Raw genomic sequence first — 19,293 nt, 5'->3', positions numbered from 1 at the left:
AAAACACTGAACTAGAAACTGCAGTTTTTCTTAAGTTCTTTTTATGCATTTTGCTGTAAATCCATTTACTTCAAAATGTGCAAAAAGCAGAAAAGTTAAACATAAAACAGACATTTGGTAACAAAATGAGTTGAGGCTAAAATACAATAATCTGGTTCCAGAATCGCCACTGTCATCTCTGATTGTTTGACATATATTAAAGTACAAAAAAGGCAATTAATTTTGATTATGAGGCTAAAAATAAAACTGTTGCTAAGGGCCAGTAGAAACATGAGGCTTTAGAATTGACTGTCCCACTTCAGCGCACTCTATTTGTTTCTGCAGTGTTTTGCATGGGAACAGAATATTTACTTTCTGGTGATAAATTTAATTAAGACATATTATGGTGTGGAGCGTCCACTGTCACAGGAAGGACATAATATAATACATGTCAACACAACAACACAAACTTTTCAAATTAAATTTGAGAAGGTTACTGTGTTGACTGAAATTTGGTTTACAAACTATCATGTACATGAGAAAAAAAACACATTCTGATAGTCATGTCATTGCTGCCTCTATGTCTGCAGATCAGACCATCAGGGGTTCTGACAGTCAGCTGTGTCCTAAACCACCACCCAAACCCAGCAAGATGCTACAGGCTCGACTGCCTCGCTCTCCCTGCCTTCAGCCCCTGGTTCCCCCCTCTAGCTCCTCCAGCAACACAGGATCCTCCTCCACCTCCCACAGGCTCACTGCCCCTCCTCCAGAGTCCACAGGTGTAGAGACACCTGCTTCTCCATGGAGCAGTGGAGGTAATTTTGTACTTTTCATAAAAACCTGCCATATTAACTGTAAATATATTATTTGTCAGAAATACTAATACTGATAGTTTTACAGTGACAGATGACATTTTCATCCACTACAGGTAAACCTAATGACTAGTGAGGAGTTGCCAGTTAGCTGCTAGAATGATATAATGGACATCACAAAGCATTTTCTGAACTTCAGATCTAAATTTAAACCTGTGGTAGCAAAGAGTAGCTGCTAGTCATTATTTCCACTATACTAAGGTATTTGAGTTAGTCTGCTAAATATTGACTAAAATCATTTTCAGGGGCTATTCACATGTTGCTTTTGCACTCAACGTATTTCAGATGGAGCAGCAAGATGAAAATCTCAACTTTTCAGAATATAGCAAGTGTACCCACAGGTCATGTGACAAGAACTAACCTATGAGCTTCACCCTTTATGTAACAGCATCCAGCTGTGTGTTTTTTGTGCTAGAAGGACAGTGCATCTAAACACTGTATTTTTTTGTCCACAAATTAATCTACTAGCAGAGCAAGTGCAGGGGATTTTCACAGCTGGAGTTTTCCACACATTTTTTAGACATGACATGTGAATGGCCCCTAAATATGGAGGTTATATTTACAGTAATATCTGATAACGTAAACTGTCCTGCTTGAACAAAAGGGAATTAAAAGTGTTCAACTGTTCTACAATATCTGTTTGTTTTTCCACAGCCACCACCGTCCCTCCAGTTCCACCAGTGAAGCCCCTCAAGTTTCCCCAACAGCTCCTCCCTGCAGACCCCCACAGCTCCTCCAGTTCTGTCGTTACACCTCCTGAGCTGGATCAGTATCTGGACTCAGAGGCAGTAGCAGGACAGACAGAATGGCTGCAGCTGAGCCCTGCACGCCAAAGGCCCAGCAGCCTGCTGGGGAAGGAGGAAACAAATTTACCAGACTGCATCACAGATAATGGCCTCGAACTTCAACTGCCACTTTGCAGCTACGTGGAGAGACTGGGGAAAGAGGAGGACACAGGAGAACGCAGAGGACTGGACAGAAGCTCCTACCATCATGCCATCGCAGCCTTAGAAAACACCAGTGAGGAAGAGGAAGATGATGGAGGGAGGGAGGAGGAGGACGGGCAAAAAGACAAGTGGAGGGAAAAAGAAAGCAGCGGTTTCCATCGGCCAGTTATCGAGACGGAGTCGACGTTCAGACCGGCAGAGTTTGGATCTCGACTTCTGCCGCCAGAAAACAAACCTCTGGAGATGGTGGTGCTGAAGCGAGCGAAGGAGCTGCTGCTCAAACACAATCACCACAGTATAGCCAGACACCTGCTGATGGCCGACTGCCAGGTACACGTGCAATTTTAATCATCATTTCTAAAGTTAAATGGTTCTCCTGACACACAGATTACATAACTGTGTTTTTAAACACTAAACAGCTAATGAAAAACTCCATTTAAAAATAACTACAGAAAAGTAATAAAAGAATAATTCAATTGAAACATAAAGCATTTCTATATGTTTTTACCAGTTGAGAAGGGCTCTGATCTACAGACAGCATCTCATTTTCAACCACTTTTTTTAAAATCTGAATTTCAGGTAGCTAGCTAAACCTGATTTAATCAGCACTGATAGAGCCACAATTTAATGGGATGCCTCATTAAAGCCTGTTGCCAATTTCTGTTTTGGACGGTTGCAGAGAAAATGACAGCAGAAAGACTAAAATGGAGGTAAACATGTTTACTGGTGCTGTTAAACACACATCCTCTGTCTGTGCACTACTGACAATTAGATTTCTGTCCTGCAGCTGCAATAACATGATCCTCATGACGCAGGAGAAACAAGGCTCTACCAAACTGTTGCACCTAAACACACAAACACTAATAGAATAAAAAGGCTAAATGTGGCTGCTTTAACGCCTACTTGTAAAACCTTTCTGACCTTCAGGTTGCGAGGATACTCGGCGTGACGCCAGAGCTTAAAGGTCAGATGGGCGTGTCCTCTGGCCTGGAGCTGGTGACGCTGCCACATGGTTGTCAGCTGAGACTGGACCTGATGGAAAGGTACACACACACACACACACACACACACACACACACACACACACACACACACACAGAGAGGAGAGCACAAATGTTTGATCACACTTAAAAAAAAAAAAGTAAAAATAGAGGATGAATTATGACTAAATCTTTAGTAACATCAACACTGTCTATAAAAAGCTGAATTAAACATCTAAAACTCCCAATTAAGATATAGAACATATAGAACAGGTTTTATAGACAATTACAGAATTAGACGCTGAGAGATACAAGTGATGGGTAAGTTTGGTATGTAGGACAGGACTGCAGAAGGACAGATGGTGGTAGACTTCTCAAAAAGGATGGAAATGGCTGTAGTGAACACATTTTTCCAGAAAAGGGAGGAGCATAGGGTGACATATAAGAGTGGAGGCAGGAGCACACAAGTTGATTACATCTTGTGCAGATGTTTGAACCTGAAAGAGATCAGTGAGATCAGAGAGTGTAGCCAGACAGCATAGGATGGTGGTGTGTAGGATGACTCTGGTGGTGAGGGAGATGAAGAGGACAAGGGCAGAGCAGAGGACCAAGTGGTGGAAGTTGAAAAAGGAAGAGTGTTGTGTGGCTTTCAGGGAGGAGCTGAAACAGGCTCTGGGAGGTCAGGAGGTTCTTCCAGATGACTGGACAGCTACAGCTAAAGTGATCAGGAAGACAGGTAGGAGGGCACTTGGTGTGTCATCTGGAAAGAGGAAGGCAGATAAGGAGACTTGGTGGTGGAATGAGGAAGTTCAGGAGTGTGTTAAGAGGAAAAGGTTAGCTAAGAAGAAGTGGGACACTGAGAGGACAGAAGAGAACAGACAGGAGTACAGGGAGATGCAGGGTAAAGTGAAGGTAGAGGTGGCAAAGGCCAAACAAAGGGTCTATGAGGATTTATATGATAGGTTGGACACTAAGGAGGGAGAGGTGGATTTGTACAGGTTGGCGAGGCAGAGAGACAGGAAGGATGTGCAGCAGGTTAGGGTGATCAAGGACAGGGATGGAGGGTGTTACAGGGAGTAGAGGTGAAGAAGGTGGACTTTAAGTACCTAGGGTCAACAGTCCAGAGCAACGGAGAGTGTGGAAAAGAAGTGAAGGGACGTGTGCAATCACGTTGGAACAGGTGGTTTTTTAATAAAACTGGTTTATGGCACCAGCAGATCCCAGTCACCCTAATTAGGATTAAGCAGCTATAGATAATGAATGAAACTGGTTTAAAACTAACAAAAGTCAAATCACTACATTTTAGATATTTTCATGTTACAGTTCATTAAAATCTGTTTTGGAATAAAAATGTCTGTTGTATCAGGGTATCTGCAGGTTTCTAAGAGCTAGATTTAAGACTTTTTAAGACCTTTTTAATACCACGCTGAATGAAATTTAAGACCAATTTTGTAGAAATAAAATAAAACATCCCACAATACAACCAATTACCATAACACACTGTTTATTGTGGGTCTCCAAAGCTTTCATACCCATTGTTCCGAGTTTTACATTTTTTTGCACAGCCTGCACCGGACCTCGAACACGTTGCCACTAACTGGACTTAACCACGGCGCAAAATTAGGGTTTTGTAAGCAATTGTCATTAAATTTACATTTACCCATGGCAAAAGACTAATGCTGAAACTTCCCCGCAGTTCACGCAGCTGCCGGAAAGCATGTGTTAAATAAACTCCCCTCAAACGCGTATTTTAGTTATAAGATCATTATCAATATAAGATCATTGACACGAGGTCATGGGGACTCCTACCTGGTATATTAGACACTGAGTGAAGCAAAAAGACCTGGATGCCACATTGGTGTTGGCTGGTGTTGATAATCCTCCTCCATCTGTCAGGCACCACACCATGGCGATCGGTGTTGCCGTGGATATTCTGGGATGTACAGGCAGCGTCGAGGAGCGGGCGTCTACGTTAAATCGTATCATCCTGGTGGCGCTGGAGCTGAAGGACACGGTGGGCGACCTGTTTGCTTTTACGGCTCTGATGAAAGCTCTGGACCTGCCGCAGGTAAACACACACAGATGACACCACACTGACTCGCATTCATCACCTGGGTAATAAACAGCAAGCAAGAAACAGACTGCAAATATTTACAGGAAAAATACATTATTGTATGAAACTTGGATGCAAATCTACAATTATGAGACAACTGAACCAGTATCATTATTATTTTGGTATTAAGGAACCATGTGTCACAATTTCTTTAACTTTACTTTAACTGCACTTCTACATGTGAAATCCCGCTCTTATAATGAGAGTGATGTTTGGTGACGTCTGTTTCAAACTTACAGATCAGTCGTTTGGAGGAAACATGGACGACTCTACGGAGGAACTACACACAGACCGCCATCAGCTACGAGAAAACACTCAAACCTTTCTACAAGAGTCTGTATGAAGGCACAGGTACAGTCAACACGCACAGTCAGTCTGATCCAAGAAGCACGTGATTCTCAGGGAGACCAAACAAAGGAAACACTGGAAAATATTTTCAAACAACTGTTCAAGGCTGCGAGTTAGATCCATGTGCTGGTCAGACTGAGCAGAACTGTTACAGATTCATGTATTTTTTAAGAATAAAAACTTGCTATGAGTCCTGCACAAACATTAAGTATGAAATGTGTAAAATGTGAGATTTAGCAGCATCTAGTGGTGAGCTTGCAGAATGCAACCTTCTGAGCACCCCAGCCTTTCCAAGTCCAAGTGTTTGACACCTCCACATTTCCCTGTGATTTTGGTTTGTCCATTCTGGGCTAGTGTAGAAGCTAATGACAACACATGCATGAATACTATACTACATTTCTGCTCCATATTACACATTGCACCTTTAAAAGAGCTTGAAAAAGTGGCTATATTCAGATTTGCTGGTTCACTCTCGTTGCTCACATGACGCTGCAGCTGCTGCAGTTCTATGAAGAAAAAAAAAAAAGGCTCAGTAAACTGTACAGTACCTGGTCAGGAGCAGACTGACACAGTTAGAGATGAGCTGCTGAACATGGTGGAGCAAGTAGTAGCTAGAGAGCCAAACGTTTCCCTGAGGATTCGAAAAGATTTTAGATTTATCAGGTTAATAATAATAATAATAATTATAATAATAATAAAAATGAAGTGTGCATAAGCATAACTCCTGATACAAAATGAAGGTCCCTTTTCTGGATTTACTTTCCTCTATATTTCAGGTTTAGATCACTGCTTAGATTGACTTTGGATTAAAGGGAAACTCCACCAACCTTACACATCAAACCTAACCACACTGTGGTTATAGGTCAATTATATATAGTGTGGCTCTTAATAAAAATATATAATTATACACTAAAAACCAGTAAACTGTAGCCATTTGATTGGTTACGTAAACTAAAAACCAAAAGTAAACTAAACATACCTTCACCTGCCTCCCCTTGCAGCCTCCTGTCCTCCGGTGGTTTGCGTCCCCCTCCTGCTGCCTCTCCTCACTCTGATGGAGCGTCCGTCAATCACACCTGAGGGGCCGGAGCTGTGGGAGACCAGCGACCAGGGCTGTGACATCATGCTGCGCCACCTGGAGGCTGCACGTGACGTCGCCCGCAACACACAGACCTACACGAACAACGCCCAGAAGATCCTGCAAGGTAGAGACAACACATTCTTTCTAAATGAAACAGAAACTGTGAACAGCACAAACAGTGTTTTTTTTTTTCCTGTGTTCAGGGTTCCAGTGTGACAACGACCTGCTCGAGGTGTTTAAGACGGACTTTCACCTGCGGCTGCTGTGGGGAAGTCGTGGCGCTTCAGTTAACCAATCAGATCGCTACAGCAAATTCAACCTCATTCTAACTGCGTTGTCACGGAAACTGGAGCCAACACCCAAAACACAAACCTTAATCTGACATGAACCAAGCAACAACCTAACTTTGGACTGAGGTGGATCAGACCCCGGAGGTGACGATGGAGGAAAAAAAACAAAAACAAATCAGAAAAACCCACATGATCAGAGAACAAGCTGAGTTAGCACCAAGATAATTCAAAATTCATCTTCACATACAAACTCAGAGCTGCAGCTGTAGACTCCAAATGACAGCCTCTCTGATATAAATGAATCTCAAAAAAACTGAACGGAGAAAACAAGGAACCTCTACCAGGAGAGATAAACACGCAGCAACAGAGTAAAATTACAGTATTTAGGGTAGAACAATGTGTACAGTCCAATAAAACTGTAAACAACATAGATTAACACCAACTTAACCTTTAACACATTATAGACAGAGCGCAACAATTCAAAAGCACTGAAAGACCTCAAATACCATTTTACCGAGTCTGGTACCTCAACTTACAGACAAACTGCCACCATTCACCAAAACACATATGTAAACCAGTTCTACATAAACCATTAGTCAGATCTGTGGTACTCACCTTGTTCTGCTGAAATCAGGAGGCGAAGGCCACAAATGTCAAAGTCCTGTTATGGCAATGAAAGTTTAAGAACTGACTTGCCGTGTTGTTTTTACAATGACATTCCAGTGAATTTCTTTCATGCACAAAGATCTTGTCAAGAAAATGTTTGTTGTCTAGATATGCTTCGGTTTCCTGTGACTTACTTTAACAAGCAGGAAAAAACACAGTCCAACACACACACACAGGATCTAATGGTCACAGGAGCAGAAAATCTGTAGCAAACTTCAAAAGCCAAACTTTCTGTACATGTGAAAATGTAGCAGGTAAAAATGTTTTTTGTGCATAAAATCACAAATCAATTAAAAAATGTATTTCGACATTTCTAAGATTAAAGCTGTACATATTTTAAGTGTTAGCATGTTAATAATAGACTGTACATATTTTCTGTAGAAGACTGTAAAAAAGAAGAGCAATTTTAATGTTTATATTGTTGTGAACTACTGCAGTAAGATTTATTAAACTCAGTGTATGACCTGTGGCGGTAACATACTGAATGTTCGCATGTGCAGCAGAATTAAAATGTCCAATGTCCACATCTTGGCTGAAAACTGGAGCCTTTTTAAAAGTTTTATTCTTTAACCTTTAAGCAAAAAGTCATTTAAAAAGAGAAATTAAAACACTTGGAAACGATAATTCTGCCTAATGCTGCTGAATATTTTACGAGCAAAAAGAAGTATTAATAATAAAATACTATTAAACTAGGGGTCACTCACCATCCCTTCTGATAAAATCAGGAGTGTCACAGATGAACATTAACTCAAGGTTACTCCATTGCTTTTCTTCTCCCTGCAGCCGACAACACATCACAGAAACAAATACACTTTTCGTTGCTGCTTATTTTATTACAACAATATTTTGAAAGAAGGGGGGAAAAAAAAAAACATTTGTTCACAAAGTGTCTGACAACATTCAAAGTAAAAAGTTGTGCACAACAATATGAAAGAAGTACTGCCATTGGTTATTACAACAGATGAAACATGGTAAAAACACAGATTTACATGGATTTGACATGTTAGTATCCTGCAAAAACCCTCATACCTGCTGTTTACTGTTACTGGATGTTGATTTAAAAAAGAAAAAATATCACATGACTGGAGAACATCTGTACTCTGCTGTCAGCGGTACAACGTTTCCACAGGACACACCTGATCAGGTTAAAAACAGGAATGTAGAGAAGGACACGTCTGGTTTTTGCTGGATGAGAAACAGCACCACTCACACACAGTAGCTTGGCAAGTTTTGGTAAAAAACTTTGTACAAGAATTTACTGCAGATTGGATTATATTTAGCATCTCAAAGCTGTTACTATGTATTTTTGCATAATATTCAGGTTTACAGCACAGTGGCTTCTACTGTACAAAGCTCACAGTTTTTCTAGGCATATTAAGAGTAAAACATTAACTATTAATGGACATTCCTTTTCTTCATTCAGTATCAGCTGTATCACCAATGTTCTCTTGACTAACAGCTCTAATTATAAGGGACAGTACACTCCAAACATGTTTGAGTCGACCTGAAGAAATAAGTGTTAGAAGTAAAATGTCAAATTTGGAGTGTTCTGTCATTTTTAATAATAAATGATATGCTGAGTTGAAAATGACCTGCAGCCAACAATATAAAGATTTGTTTAACATGAAAAAGATGTTATTCATCCTCCTATCTATCCAACAGAGGACTCTCCTGTCTGCCTGTGTCCGAGTGCACATTTACAGCAATAGGTAGGTATTGATTTTAGTGCGTCAATTATCGACTGGATAACTGGATATCTTTTTGAGTTTGGGACCGATTACTGAACAAATCCACCAACTGGAAGACATCTTTTTGGCTCTAAAAACCTGTCACAGGAATTAAATCATTTTTAAAAATATATACACAAAAAGTATTATCTTCATAGAAAATAATTAATTGCAGACCTAATTACTTTAATACAAAAATGAGATTTAACAATGTAACTGCATAAGCACTGGAACAAAATATACACGTAACACTAGACCATACACATCTGACATGACAGGTTTCAAAAAAAAAAAAAAGGGCCAAAAACCCGAAGCGTTCAGCTCAGCTCAGGGAATCACACACAGTCTAGCTGTAGCTTGTCAATAACTTCCAGATTAATAATCATTAGTTGCAGCCACACATGAGACAAGACAAAAGGAAAAGATGGTTTTCTGTACTTGTTTGACCTTACACACAAGATCACACATCACAAAAGGCAAAAACTGACAAACTGATTGCTGGTTACTTTCTTTCGTGCCATTTTAAATCCTCAATCTAAATCCAAGCACTCTGCCAACTCCACACATCCCAGTGAGTTTACTCAGCACAGCTAGCCCTGCTCAGCCAGGGAAAACAGCTGTATCATGTCAGAGATGTGGCATTTACCAGGCAAACAGGATGTAATGACAGATGCTGTTCAGTTGCATTAGGGGAAATGTAGTATTCTGCATTTTGGGAGCTACAGCCATAAAGACTAAAAGATTTTGACAGGTTTTTATATATATATATATATATATATATATATACATAGATACTGGGGAAATAACCCTTTCATGTCCAGAGCCAGAAGCCAAAAATGGAGTAAGGTGACCAGGGAAAGTTCAAGTAACAACATCAACAGCATCATTCTGTACATTTCACAGCTTCATCAAAGAAACACAGAAGTGAACTAAAGCGTAGTGGCCTGCTGTTGTAAGAACAATCGGTAGGCGGCAAGAAGCCAAACTTTATAATACATGTGTCATTTAACAGATACAGATACAGTGAGTGATTAAAACTCAAATCACCAGCGAGACATAAGAAATTCATGCAAAACAAGTTGGTCGCTGCTCATCAAGAGAGATGCAAAAAAAAAAAAAAAAAGCAGAGCGAGCTGTTTTTGTTTCGGCTGCTGCACAGTGTCATCCATAAAGTTCACACCTCCCTCACTAGACATCAAAGACACTCATTCATTTACTCGCTCATTTAATCTGATTCAAATGCTGTAGTACTTCAGGGCAAAGTGCATCGGTTCAATTCAAACCCAGTTGTTGCTCATGAAGAGCGCCAACCAAACACACCTAAAACAATCACCACGGAAACACATTCAGCGAGACATTAAACATGTTAATATGTACAAATCATTCAATGGTACAAACTAACATCACGCATGTTAACAGGCACACATTTACATGTCAGTCTGTACGGAAAAGCCACACAGGCCAAATCAGGATTCTGACCCGTGCAGGTTTCCACATGTGCATGTTCACACCTGCGTCTGTGTCGTCACATTCACAAATACAATTGATTAAGTAGGATTAAAAGAAAAAAAAAAAAACACTTGTCAGAGATGAAGCTGAGAGGCCCCACCCTCACAGACGCAAGGGGTGAGCCCAGATGGCTGATGGGAGATGTAGTCAGGCAGAAGAGCAGGCACCTCCAGATATGTGAAAATCCCTCCACATTGAACAACGTGAAGTTTTAAGGCAGAGTCTGACTGCAGCAACATTGGAGCTCCACTTTTTGTTGGCGGTAAGAACAGTGACCCAGTCCAACTCAAGCTGAGTGGGGGGTTGGTGCCACCTGCTGGTCGACATGTGGAATTACAACCCAGGAAGAAAAGGCGGGGGAAAAGGGAAAAAGGAGGAGAGGAGGCAGACCTGCTATCTGCCTAAAGAGTAGCTCTGATTTTACCCAGCTGCTGTTTGGGAAACATTAAACAGAAATAAAATCATACCCATGCTAGACGTTCATGACAATATGATGATGCAGCATTCAACACAGAACACACACACTGTTCAAGTCGGATCATGTTTGGGAGACAACGACATGTTAAAAACATGCGACTGGATGAGGGTAGGGCAGGCATGAGGAGCAGAGTGGCTCAGGCAGGCAGACATCACCAACAGAGCACAGATAATGATGACAGGAGTGAGTGGGATCAGTGCACTGATGTTAGTGGCAGCAGACACTCCAACACTAACTAACCCTAACAGGTGAGAACCCCTGGTGTTGTGAGTTTGAGATCAGCTCGTTTTCTCCCATAAGGATCTGGACTAAACATTTGGGGAGAAACTTGCATGTTGGCAGGAAACTCACCAAGTGGAAAAATATTAAAAAATTTGAATATTTTATCAGAAATGGGAATTTGGTTCCTCATAAAAATCATTCTTCACCTCAAAAATACCAGTGTGACAGAAAATTCTTACGACCCTTTTCCAAAGCTTTAAGCCACATCACTGGCCTTCCTCAGCTGTATATCACCAAATCAATGGGCCCGTGTGATTTTCATTCTTTTGGCAAAAAGGCATTTTTAATGGAAGGAAGACAGCAAAAGATGCTGCTATAGAAGGAGCAATATACTCCCCCAACAACGTGGCCACCTCCTACAGAGGAGACCAACTGCAGTGAGAAAAGGAAAATGATTCTGTCACAGTGAATCAGCGAGGTGTGGAGGTGCTCCAGCCTCTTAAAGCATTAATTCATGATGAATCAGAGAGAAAGACCTGCTGCTCGATTGCTCTCTCTCTCAGCTAAAACACACACAGCTCATTTTGTTTTTGGCTACATCCCATTGCAAAGTAATGACACCATATAACCTCACTGCTGAGAAAGACTCCTGAGTGTTTTAACAGAGAGAGAGAGTAGAACAGAGTTTTTCCCTCCTAGTGGGGCCGATTTGCCCCTTTACAGACCAGGAAGCTGCTGCATGTGGTTATTTCCAGAAAAACACAGTAGGACTGTAGTTTTATATCCACTCAGCTGTTTGTTAGGTACACCTAGCCAGAACTAATGCAGCACAAAACAGGTTCTGCTATAAATCCCAACACAATGAAGGTGATAACGTTCAGTTTTTATTGAAACTGCTCCAGAGGTGCTGATTCAACTTTAAGATCATTATGGGGGATGGAGTTTATGGTGCTGTGCAACTGCAGCACATTATATTGCTCTATGAAGCTTAAATACTATAAAATTTCATTACCAAGAAGTGAAACAATTCAATTAAATGAAGCTTTAGTTGAGGAAGGAGGAGACTGTCTGTAGATTTAATAGCTGTATTTTGCTGCAACTACAGGTTCAACACGTTTTCTTTGACATTAGACAATAAAATAAACAGAGGCACTACATCCACTCAGTTTTGTTTCAACTTCCTTGGAAACCTCTGTGCAAAAACAGAACATCAAAACCTTCATGAAGGGCTCAATGTACATTGTGCTACAATGCATCAGTTCTGTTTAGCTGAAGTCGCTGCAGTTCTCACTTCCTGGCCTGAAAGGTCTTTTTGGTTTCATGCTCTGCTGCTTTCAGAACAAATGAAAGTTCAGGGTCTAACCAATTAGGATCCTACCTGAAAATATTACATGTATTATTGCCTGTTAGTTGCTTTGGGATCATCTCTTCTACTGAAGACCCTCAGTTCTTTCTCTAGTAACCCAGAATGCATTGCTGATCATGGATATGTGAGCATGCAGACATGCAAACCTGCCTCCCAGCACCACTTCATCTCTCTTTCCCTCTCTACTTCTCTCCTCCACCTTATGACTCTGTCTCGGTCACCCCCACCACCAATAATGAGCAATCAGCGTGAGCCCTCCACCAGCCAATCACATCGCCCGGCCACCCTGCAGCCCTCAGGAACCTGCAGTCACATAGAGGAGAGAGCCAGTTACTAAAACACACTCACAGACTTTGGGTCCACCCATTCATCCACAAACACACATCAGAATAGTCGAGGGGGAGGTCTGTGTTTGTGCTGTACACAGGGTGATTACATCCAATACAGATTAAATGTCATCATGGTGTGAACGAACATGCCCAAACTCAGTGCTCAGTTCAGACCTTTCTGTGCTATAAGGTGGTAGTAATACAGCTACAGGTTCATGGACCTTCTCCTCAATGGCTTTTAACTACACAAGAACAGATAACATGGTAACACTGATACATAGTAGAAGCTCCTGTCAGTGAGCTGCTCACTTAAAATGATCAGTCTGAAGTCACCTTTGCTTTTAGTACTGGACAAAACACTATGGTCACGTTTACACCATGTCCAGCTGGCTCACTTACTGGGAACCAGTTTGGATTTAAAATGATCATGGATGTGAGTAGAAACTACAGGTCAGGTCAAATCAGTGACTCAAACAGTGAAGATTATGTCACAGACATGAACTGATTAATCTCAGACACTTCTGACTGAAGTGAAACCTACTTTAATATCAGACTCACTTCCATAGTTAACCTTTTCAATTTCTCTGAAATGTCACAGAGTGGATTTGGATCTTAGAGTTGAAGAATAAAGCCAGTGATATTCTGTGCTGCTAAAACACAGTGCTAAGCCTGGGAAATACACAGATGTTTTTAAAGATTTAAATTGGAATGAATGAGAAGAAAAGTACAGAATAGCACCAACATTATCCTTTGAAATGACACAGCACATCCTTTCATCCTTGTTAACTGTACAGTACAACAACACCACAGCTGAAAGCAGACAATCCTTTGTAGATGTATTTCCCCCCTTTAGTGCGATAACAAAAAAAAGTGTATGTACATACACACATACTGCAATAAGACACAAATAAAAACAGATAAAATTAGAACAGTTTTCACTTTAAATTATGTCGACACACAAATCAAAAGAGCTTAAAATCAGAGTTTCTCTGGTTTGAAAAAGAATCAACAGATAAATGAGTAAAAATAAAATCATTTCTCATATATTACAGAAAATATCTGAAACACTTTGATCAGTAAGAAGTGGTACAGCCTTGGCATGAGGCTGAAAACAGCTGTGGCAATGTTTCATTCTCACACACACATATACAACATACACCTCACACACACACACACACACACACACACAAATAGGTTTTTCCTAATGGTCTTTGTGCCCAGACACTCACCTCGGATCGAGCAGTCCCACAGATATGAGAGGAGGATGAGGACGAATGATTAAACAAGCAAAGAGTTGGGATGAAAAGAAGCACAGAAAAGAATGAATGTCCATGCAGGTGTTCAGACACTGTCTTTCTCCTTAGTGTTGAGAAACAGAAAGCAGATGGGAATGACAGGCAGATGGAGGACAGGACAGGGGACAGTGTAGCTTCAGATGTAGGTCACAGCACCTTTGCTGCTTTTCTCCAGGGTGATATCTATGTAGGAGGTGGGGACGTATCCCTCCTCTCCGCTCTGCTTCCTCGCCCTCGTCCAGCCGTCGCCTTTATCCTCCTCGATGATGTACAACACCTGGAAAACAACAGGGAAGGAGGAGGGTTTAAAGGGGGGTCTAAAGGGTTTAAACTCATGCAATGAATTTGACCATAGTGTCAATTTAAAAAATAGCCGAAGTCACAAGTGTCCAAATCAAACTGTCTTTACAGATGAACAGTTAACCAAGACTTTCAAATCATAAACTGAATGAAAGAAAATGAGTTTAAAAATAACAGTCACCTCGTCTTCTGCCATCACCAGAGTCCCCTCATTCTGACCTGCAAGCCAAACAAACCACAGTGAGACTGAACAGTTTTCTCTCAAACTACTGGCGACGATACTTGGCTTTCTCCGCTCCAATCTAAGAGGCAGGTCAAAGCAAAGCTTTCAGATGTAGTAACAAATCTGAGGATCACCCTGAACATTTTGATCATAAACTGGCCTGATTCAGTCTAAAGTAGAAACCGGGAAGAAATATGTGCTTTCCCCCCCCCATGCAGTAAAGAAGGGACAAATCCGGCACTTTCTGATTGTTTTTCATTGCTGTCCTCACCGTCGAAGGAGTACAGAGCTTTGCAGTGTCCAATGACAGGCAACGGGTCATCGTCATCAAATTCATCATCAAACTCATGAGGGTCGTGGTGTGGCTGTCCGGGCTGCGGAGGGCCGGTGCGGTGGCGAGGTGTGTGATGCTCCTGACTGGTGTCGTCTGTATAACTGCCTTCAGGACTGAAACAGGCAGCAAGAGTGAGCTTTGTGCTTTCCCATGATGAAAAATGTGTCAGCAGGAATACAAACAGTGAACCAGAAATTAGTGACGTACTTTTAAATTAAATCATGAGTAGTGAGTCAATGTGAGCAAATTTTCAGTTCTGTTACTGGTTCCTTATTAATACCTAATGTTTGCCTTGCAAAGTGAACCATTTTCCTTCCTCTGTGTGTGTGTGTGTGTGTGTGTGTGTGTGTGTGTGTGTCTTGTAAACATTTTCACCTCTCTCTGCCTTGAGGAGTGTGATGGTGGTTGTCAGCACTGTGTCTCCTGTCTCCTCTGGAGCTCTGTTTTCCCTCCACCTCAGATAACCAAGTCTGTCAGCAGAGAGAGGGAGAGATGACACTTCTGTTAATATTAACAACAGGACATCACCATCAGCCACAGTGAATATCTCTATAACATGGCTGATTAGGAGGTGGTGCTATCGGCCTCTCTCTGCTTCCTTCCATCCCTCATCCTCTACCCTGTTATTGGGTTTAGTTTTTTTTAGTGTCTTCACCTCGTTTTTGTGGATTTCGGAGCGAAGCTTCTCCATGTTACAAATGGTCTCTGAGATTTTGGGCTGCAGGCTGTTGGGGTCTCCCATCTGAGGATTCTTTTCATACACATCCTTCATCTTGTTCAGTGCATCTCTAACAAAAACACAAACAGGCACTGGAGTTGACAGAATGTAGTTAATCTGATTATTTTCTCAATGAACCAATTAATCCTAGAGTCTATAAAGACAACAGTTTCTGTCCTCACATTTGAAATATTAAACCAATTAATGTTTAGCTTTAAAAAGACAAATAATTCAATCAATTATCATATACTTGCAACTAACCAGTTGATGAGACGAGGCCAGGGCTCTTAAATCTCATTTGAAAACCTTAAATAAGATCAGCTAAAATAAACGCTATATTAATTTTAACTGTTTCTAAATACAGAAGTAGGCTTATTTTCTGGGATTATTTGGATGTGTTGATGGTTAGGTCATGTATAAGAATTAATACTAAGCTTCTTACCTCTGATCCATCTCTTTCTGCAGTTCTTTGCTGAGCTCGTCAATTCGCTGCTGCAGCTTCTTCCTCCTCTGTTCGGGGGGTAAGTGACTGAAATCCTCCAGTGATGGCACCTAATGCAGAGAAGCATTTAACATTAATGCCTTAATGTTGGAATTAAGTTGGAATAAAGATTTCTGAGCTAAATTCGTTTTCTAAATTATTTCCATTAGGTTTATTGAGCCATTACAACAGATGAACATACATATCACACAGTCATTATCAAATCACACATTCTTCCTCAGAATAAGTTTGGAACGTGTGAAAATCAAACTTCCCTTTTTTCAGAGTATTTTAAGGACTTCTCATCTGTTTGAACTTAAAAATTCATTAAAATGTCATTACTGACCTTAGCAACACAAGGTCGAATGAGAATGTTTTCCCAATATCAAGACTTTAATATATTTCATGTCCATTTGTATTGGCTCATTTAAAACAAAAAGGTTTTCTCCTTGTTGCTTTCAAGATAATTTCTGGGACAGTGTAATGTCATACTCCACAGTTTAGTAAGTGCAATGCTACTTTAACAGATATGCTCATCTAAACTGAGCTTCTCTGCTTGTTAATGAAAACATACAGCAGAACAGTAGAGATCAGGGAGAGGAACAATAGTTAACTACCACTGCTGGTTTATACTATAATATTGGAAACTACAGGGAATCCTATACGGTGAGGATACGGGACGAGCACCTGCACTGGGCCCGCCCACGCCCACACACACACACACACACACACACACACACACACACACACACACACACACACACACACACACACACACACACACACACACACACACACACACACACACACACACACACACACACACACACACACACACACACACACACCAACTTACCATCTTTACTGACCACTGATGCATTAACCATTACAGTAGAAAAGACAAACATGGGATGCAGGTTAGCTGTCAGAATCTCAAACAGACAGTCTGTCCACTGACATGTTGATCAGTGTGAACACTGGTCAGATCAATGTGTTCCCAGTGGTAAAAGGTAAAGGTAACATTCCCAGGTCGTCAGTGTAAATATTCGCCAATAGTTCAGTAAATACAGTAACTGCTACACTTGTTATATAGCTGTGCTCATATATTTACATACCCATGGCACAATTTGAGAAATACTGGCCGTTTCTAAAAGCTATAAATGATCCCTTAGAAAAGTTTTCCTTATAAGGAAAGTAGTCAGTAGCTTTAGTAATTGTGCTTGTCATTATGATTTTAAAAAGGCAGATGCATGTTCTGCTTGTTTGGGTATATTTTTTTTAAAAGTGGCCAATATTTCTCAAATTGTGCCACTGGTTTTATAAGCACAACTATATAGTGAGCATGAATGACTGAACAACTCTACTGGCCTCAATGCACAAATGATTCAGATTTCCTGATTTTACCAGGACCAACAGGTATTCTTGTGTTTCACTGACTAAAAAGGAAAATAATAATACCTCTAGCCAAACTAGGGAAAGAAAAACATTTGGTCTAATTATAACCATGTGAGGGAATGACAGAAAGGGAGAAGTTATAAAACAGTCTAATATATTTGCAGAAAAAGACCATTTCTAAAATGGACTAATCTGAAAGGAACCCTATAGAGCTACAGAACCAGCTTTGGGGCTACAGATCAACAAGTATGGCCTCCCTTTTTTCTGTACTGTGAAGACACGTGAGCCACACGGTGCACAATCCTGTGGTAGGTTGCATGTGACTGCATTTGGTGGCGGCGACTCACAAATAAGCCCCTAGAAAGACCATGAAGAATGAGACCGCAAGCAAGCAAACAGGAGGCAAATGACCAGAAACACAGGATTTAAGATTAAGGTTGTAACTGCTGATAACGCTCCTTTTTCATTACTTTATTAATAAAGAATGAAACAAATATACTGGTAGTGAACAGTGACACTCCTAATCAGTGCAGCTCTATTCAAAATGTGCAAAGACAATTAATTCCAAATGAATTATCAGGCCTCAAGGATACACAGTGTGAGGTGTAAATATCTGTCTTAAAATAGTTTAGAAGAAATCCCCTTTAAACACGTTATCACATCACATTTCCTGACTGTCACAATCTGATGTATAACTTTCCACAAGCAGTGAGAAAGTTTGATAGATGTACTCCAGTTTGTCTATTCTTCTGGGACTACACGGCTTTAAACCAGACGGAAAAGCAGCCAATCACAGACAGTCCTAACAGAAGTGACAGAAGCAGAAGCCAATCAAAGTAATAGTTCAGCGCTCAGTCCCGTGTCTTATTCAAAAACACACACAAACAACACCACTGCAAACTCATGCCAGACCGACACCCAATGCTAATGACACATTTTCAGCATATTTCCCCAAAAAACACTGCAACCAGAAAGCACAGCCCTCACACACCAATCAATCACCAGGGATCCTCCATCCTGTGACTGCAGCAAAAATCAGTCTCATAACTGAAAGGAGAGAAAGAATCAAAGATAGAGAAGCGGCTAAACCCAGACAATCCAAGAAATACAAAATCAGAAAAAGAATAAATGATTGAAAATGTAAAGTGTCTGAAAGCTCCATGAAGTTAAAATTAAAGTCAAAATGAAAAAAAATAATCAAAGCACACCTATGAAAACAGAAATGATAATGAAAATATAGGTTATTTGATAGCTTTGAATGTTAAAATATTTTATACTAATCCAGGACTTGCAGACACTGTGCAGAAAATAAACACACACAAATCAAATCACATCAACCTTTTCAAATTAAACACGTCCCGTCTCACCCCTCTCCTTAGGCCTCTCAAACTCTTGGGGATTCTGGGTACTGTAGTCTTTATCTCAGACAGATAGTGGCTCACTACGTCAGAGCTAAACCGGGATGAAGGTAAAGGGTGGGAGGAGGAAGAGGAGGAGGAAGGTGGTAGAGGAGGAGATGTGGAAGGGAACTGGCAGGGAGCAGGAAGACAGGACAAAGCCAGAGGTCAGGATGACACACTGATCTTGTGTTGTATTATGAAAGGCAGCTCTTGTTTGATGTTATTCAGGGTCACATTTTA

At 40.8% G+C, this 19,293-nt stretch overlaps 2 protein-coding genes and 1 long non-coding RNA gene across 9 annotated transcripts in view; 1 reads left to right on the top strand and 2 right to left on the bottom strand.

The window, feature by feature from the left end:
• LOC113139694 (breast cancer anti-estrogen resistance protein 3-like) overlaps positions 1–7,802 on the top strand; it is a 57,244-nt gene extending 49,442 nt beyond the window's left edge. For all 4 annotated transcript variants that reach the window (XM_026323089.1, XM_026323090.1, XM_026323092.1 and 1 more), the window contains 7 exons: positions 570–794; positions 1,506–2,128; positions 2,726–2,841; positions 4,675–4,846; positions 5,131–5,242; positions 6,241–6,444; positions 6,524–7,802. In XM_026323089.1, the coding sequence (XP_026178874.1) occupies positions 570–794; positions 1,506–2,128; positions 2,726–2,841; positions 4,675–4,846; positions 5,131–5,242; positions 6,241–6,444; positions 6,524–6,702 (1,631 nt within the window). In that variant the 3' untranslated portion in view covers positions 6,703–7,802. The remainder of the gene's footprint in view (positions 1–569; positions 795–1,505; positions 2,129–2,725; positions 2,842–4,674; positions 4,847–5,130; positions 5,243–6,240; positions 6,445–6,523) is intronic.
• Positions 39–10,120, bottom strand: LOC113139696 (uncharacterized). 2 transcript variants are annotated; one of them, XR_003296570.2, is made up of 8 exons: positions 8,306–10,120; positions 7,981–8,053; positions 6,219–6,437; positions 5,788–5,870; positions 5,129–5,171; positions 4,588–4,837; positions 2,720–2,830; positions 39–1,699 (listed from the first exon to the last, which is right to left on the bottom strand). It is a non-coding gene; the product is annotated as an uncharacterized LOC113139696 (long non-coding RNA). The 2 variants fall into 2 exon arrangements; XR_004463062.1 differs by lacking the exon at positions 5,129–5,171.
• A 449-nt stretch (positions 10,121–10,569) lies between these two features.
• The window catches only part of LOC113139695 (formin-binding protein 1-like), a 39,403-nt gene continuing 30,679 nt past the window's right edge, over positions 10,570–19,293 (bottom strand). Inside the window, exons 10-17 of one of the 3 annotated variants that reach the window (XM_026323095.1) lie at positions 19,021–19,182; positions 17,115–17,129; positions 16,220–16,329; positions 15,715–15,847; positions 15,435–15,529; positions 14,997–15,172; positions 14,684–14,721; positions 10,570–14,479 (exon numbers count right to left, since the gene is read on the bottom strand). In XM_026323095.1, the coding sequence (XP_026178880.1) occupies positions 14,339–14,479; positions 14,684–14,721; positions 14,997–15,172; positions 15,435–15,529; positions 15,715–15,847; positions 16,220–16,329; positions 17,115–17,129; positions 19,021–19,182 (870 nt within the window). In that variant the 3' untranslated portion in view covers positions 10,570–14,338. The remainder of the gene's footprint in view (positions 14,480–14,683; positions 14,722–14,996; positions 15,173–15,434; positions 15,530–15,714; positions 15,848–16,219; positions 16,330–17,114; positions 17,130–19,020; positions 19,183–19,293) is intronic. The other 2 variants (XR_003296569.1, XM_026323094.1) reach the window with 2 other exon arrangements.

Source organism: Mastacembelus armatus, chromosome 4, assembly GCF_900324485.2.
Source record: "Mastacembelus armatus chromosome 4, fMasArm1.2, whole genome shotgun sequence".
Classification (NCBI taxonomy): domain Eukaryota; kingdom Metazoa; phylum Chordata; class Actinopteri; order Synbranchiformes; family Mastacembelidae; genus Mastacembelus; species Mastacembelus armatus.
The sequence above is the reverse complement of the archived record's forward strand: the minus strand, read 5'-3'. Positions and strand labels throughout refer to the sequence as shown.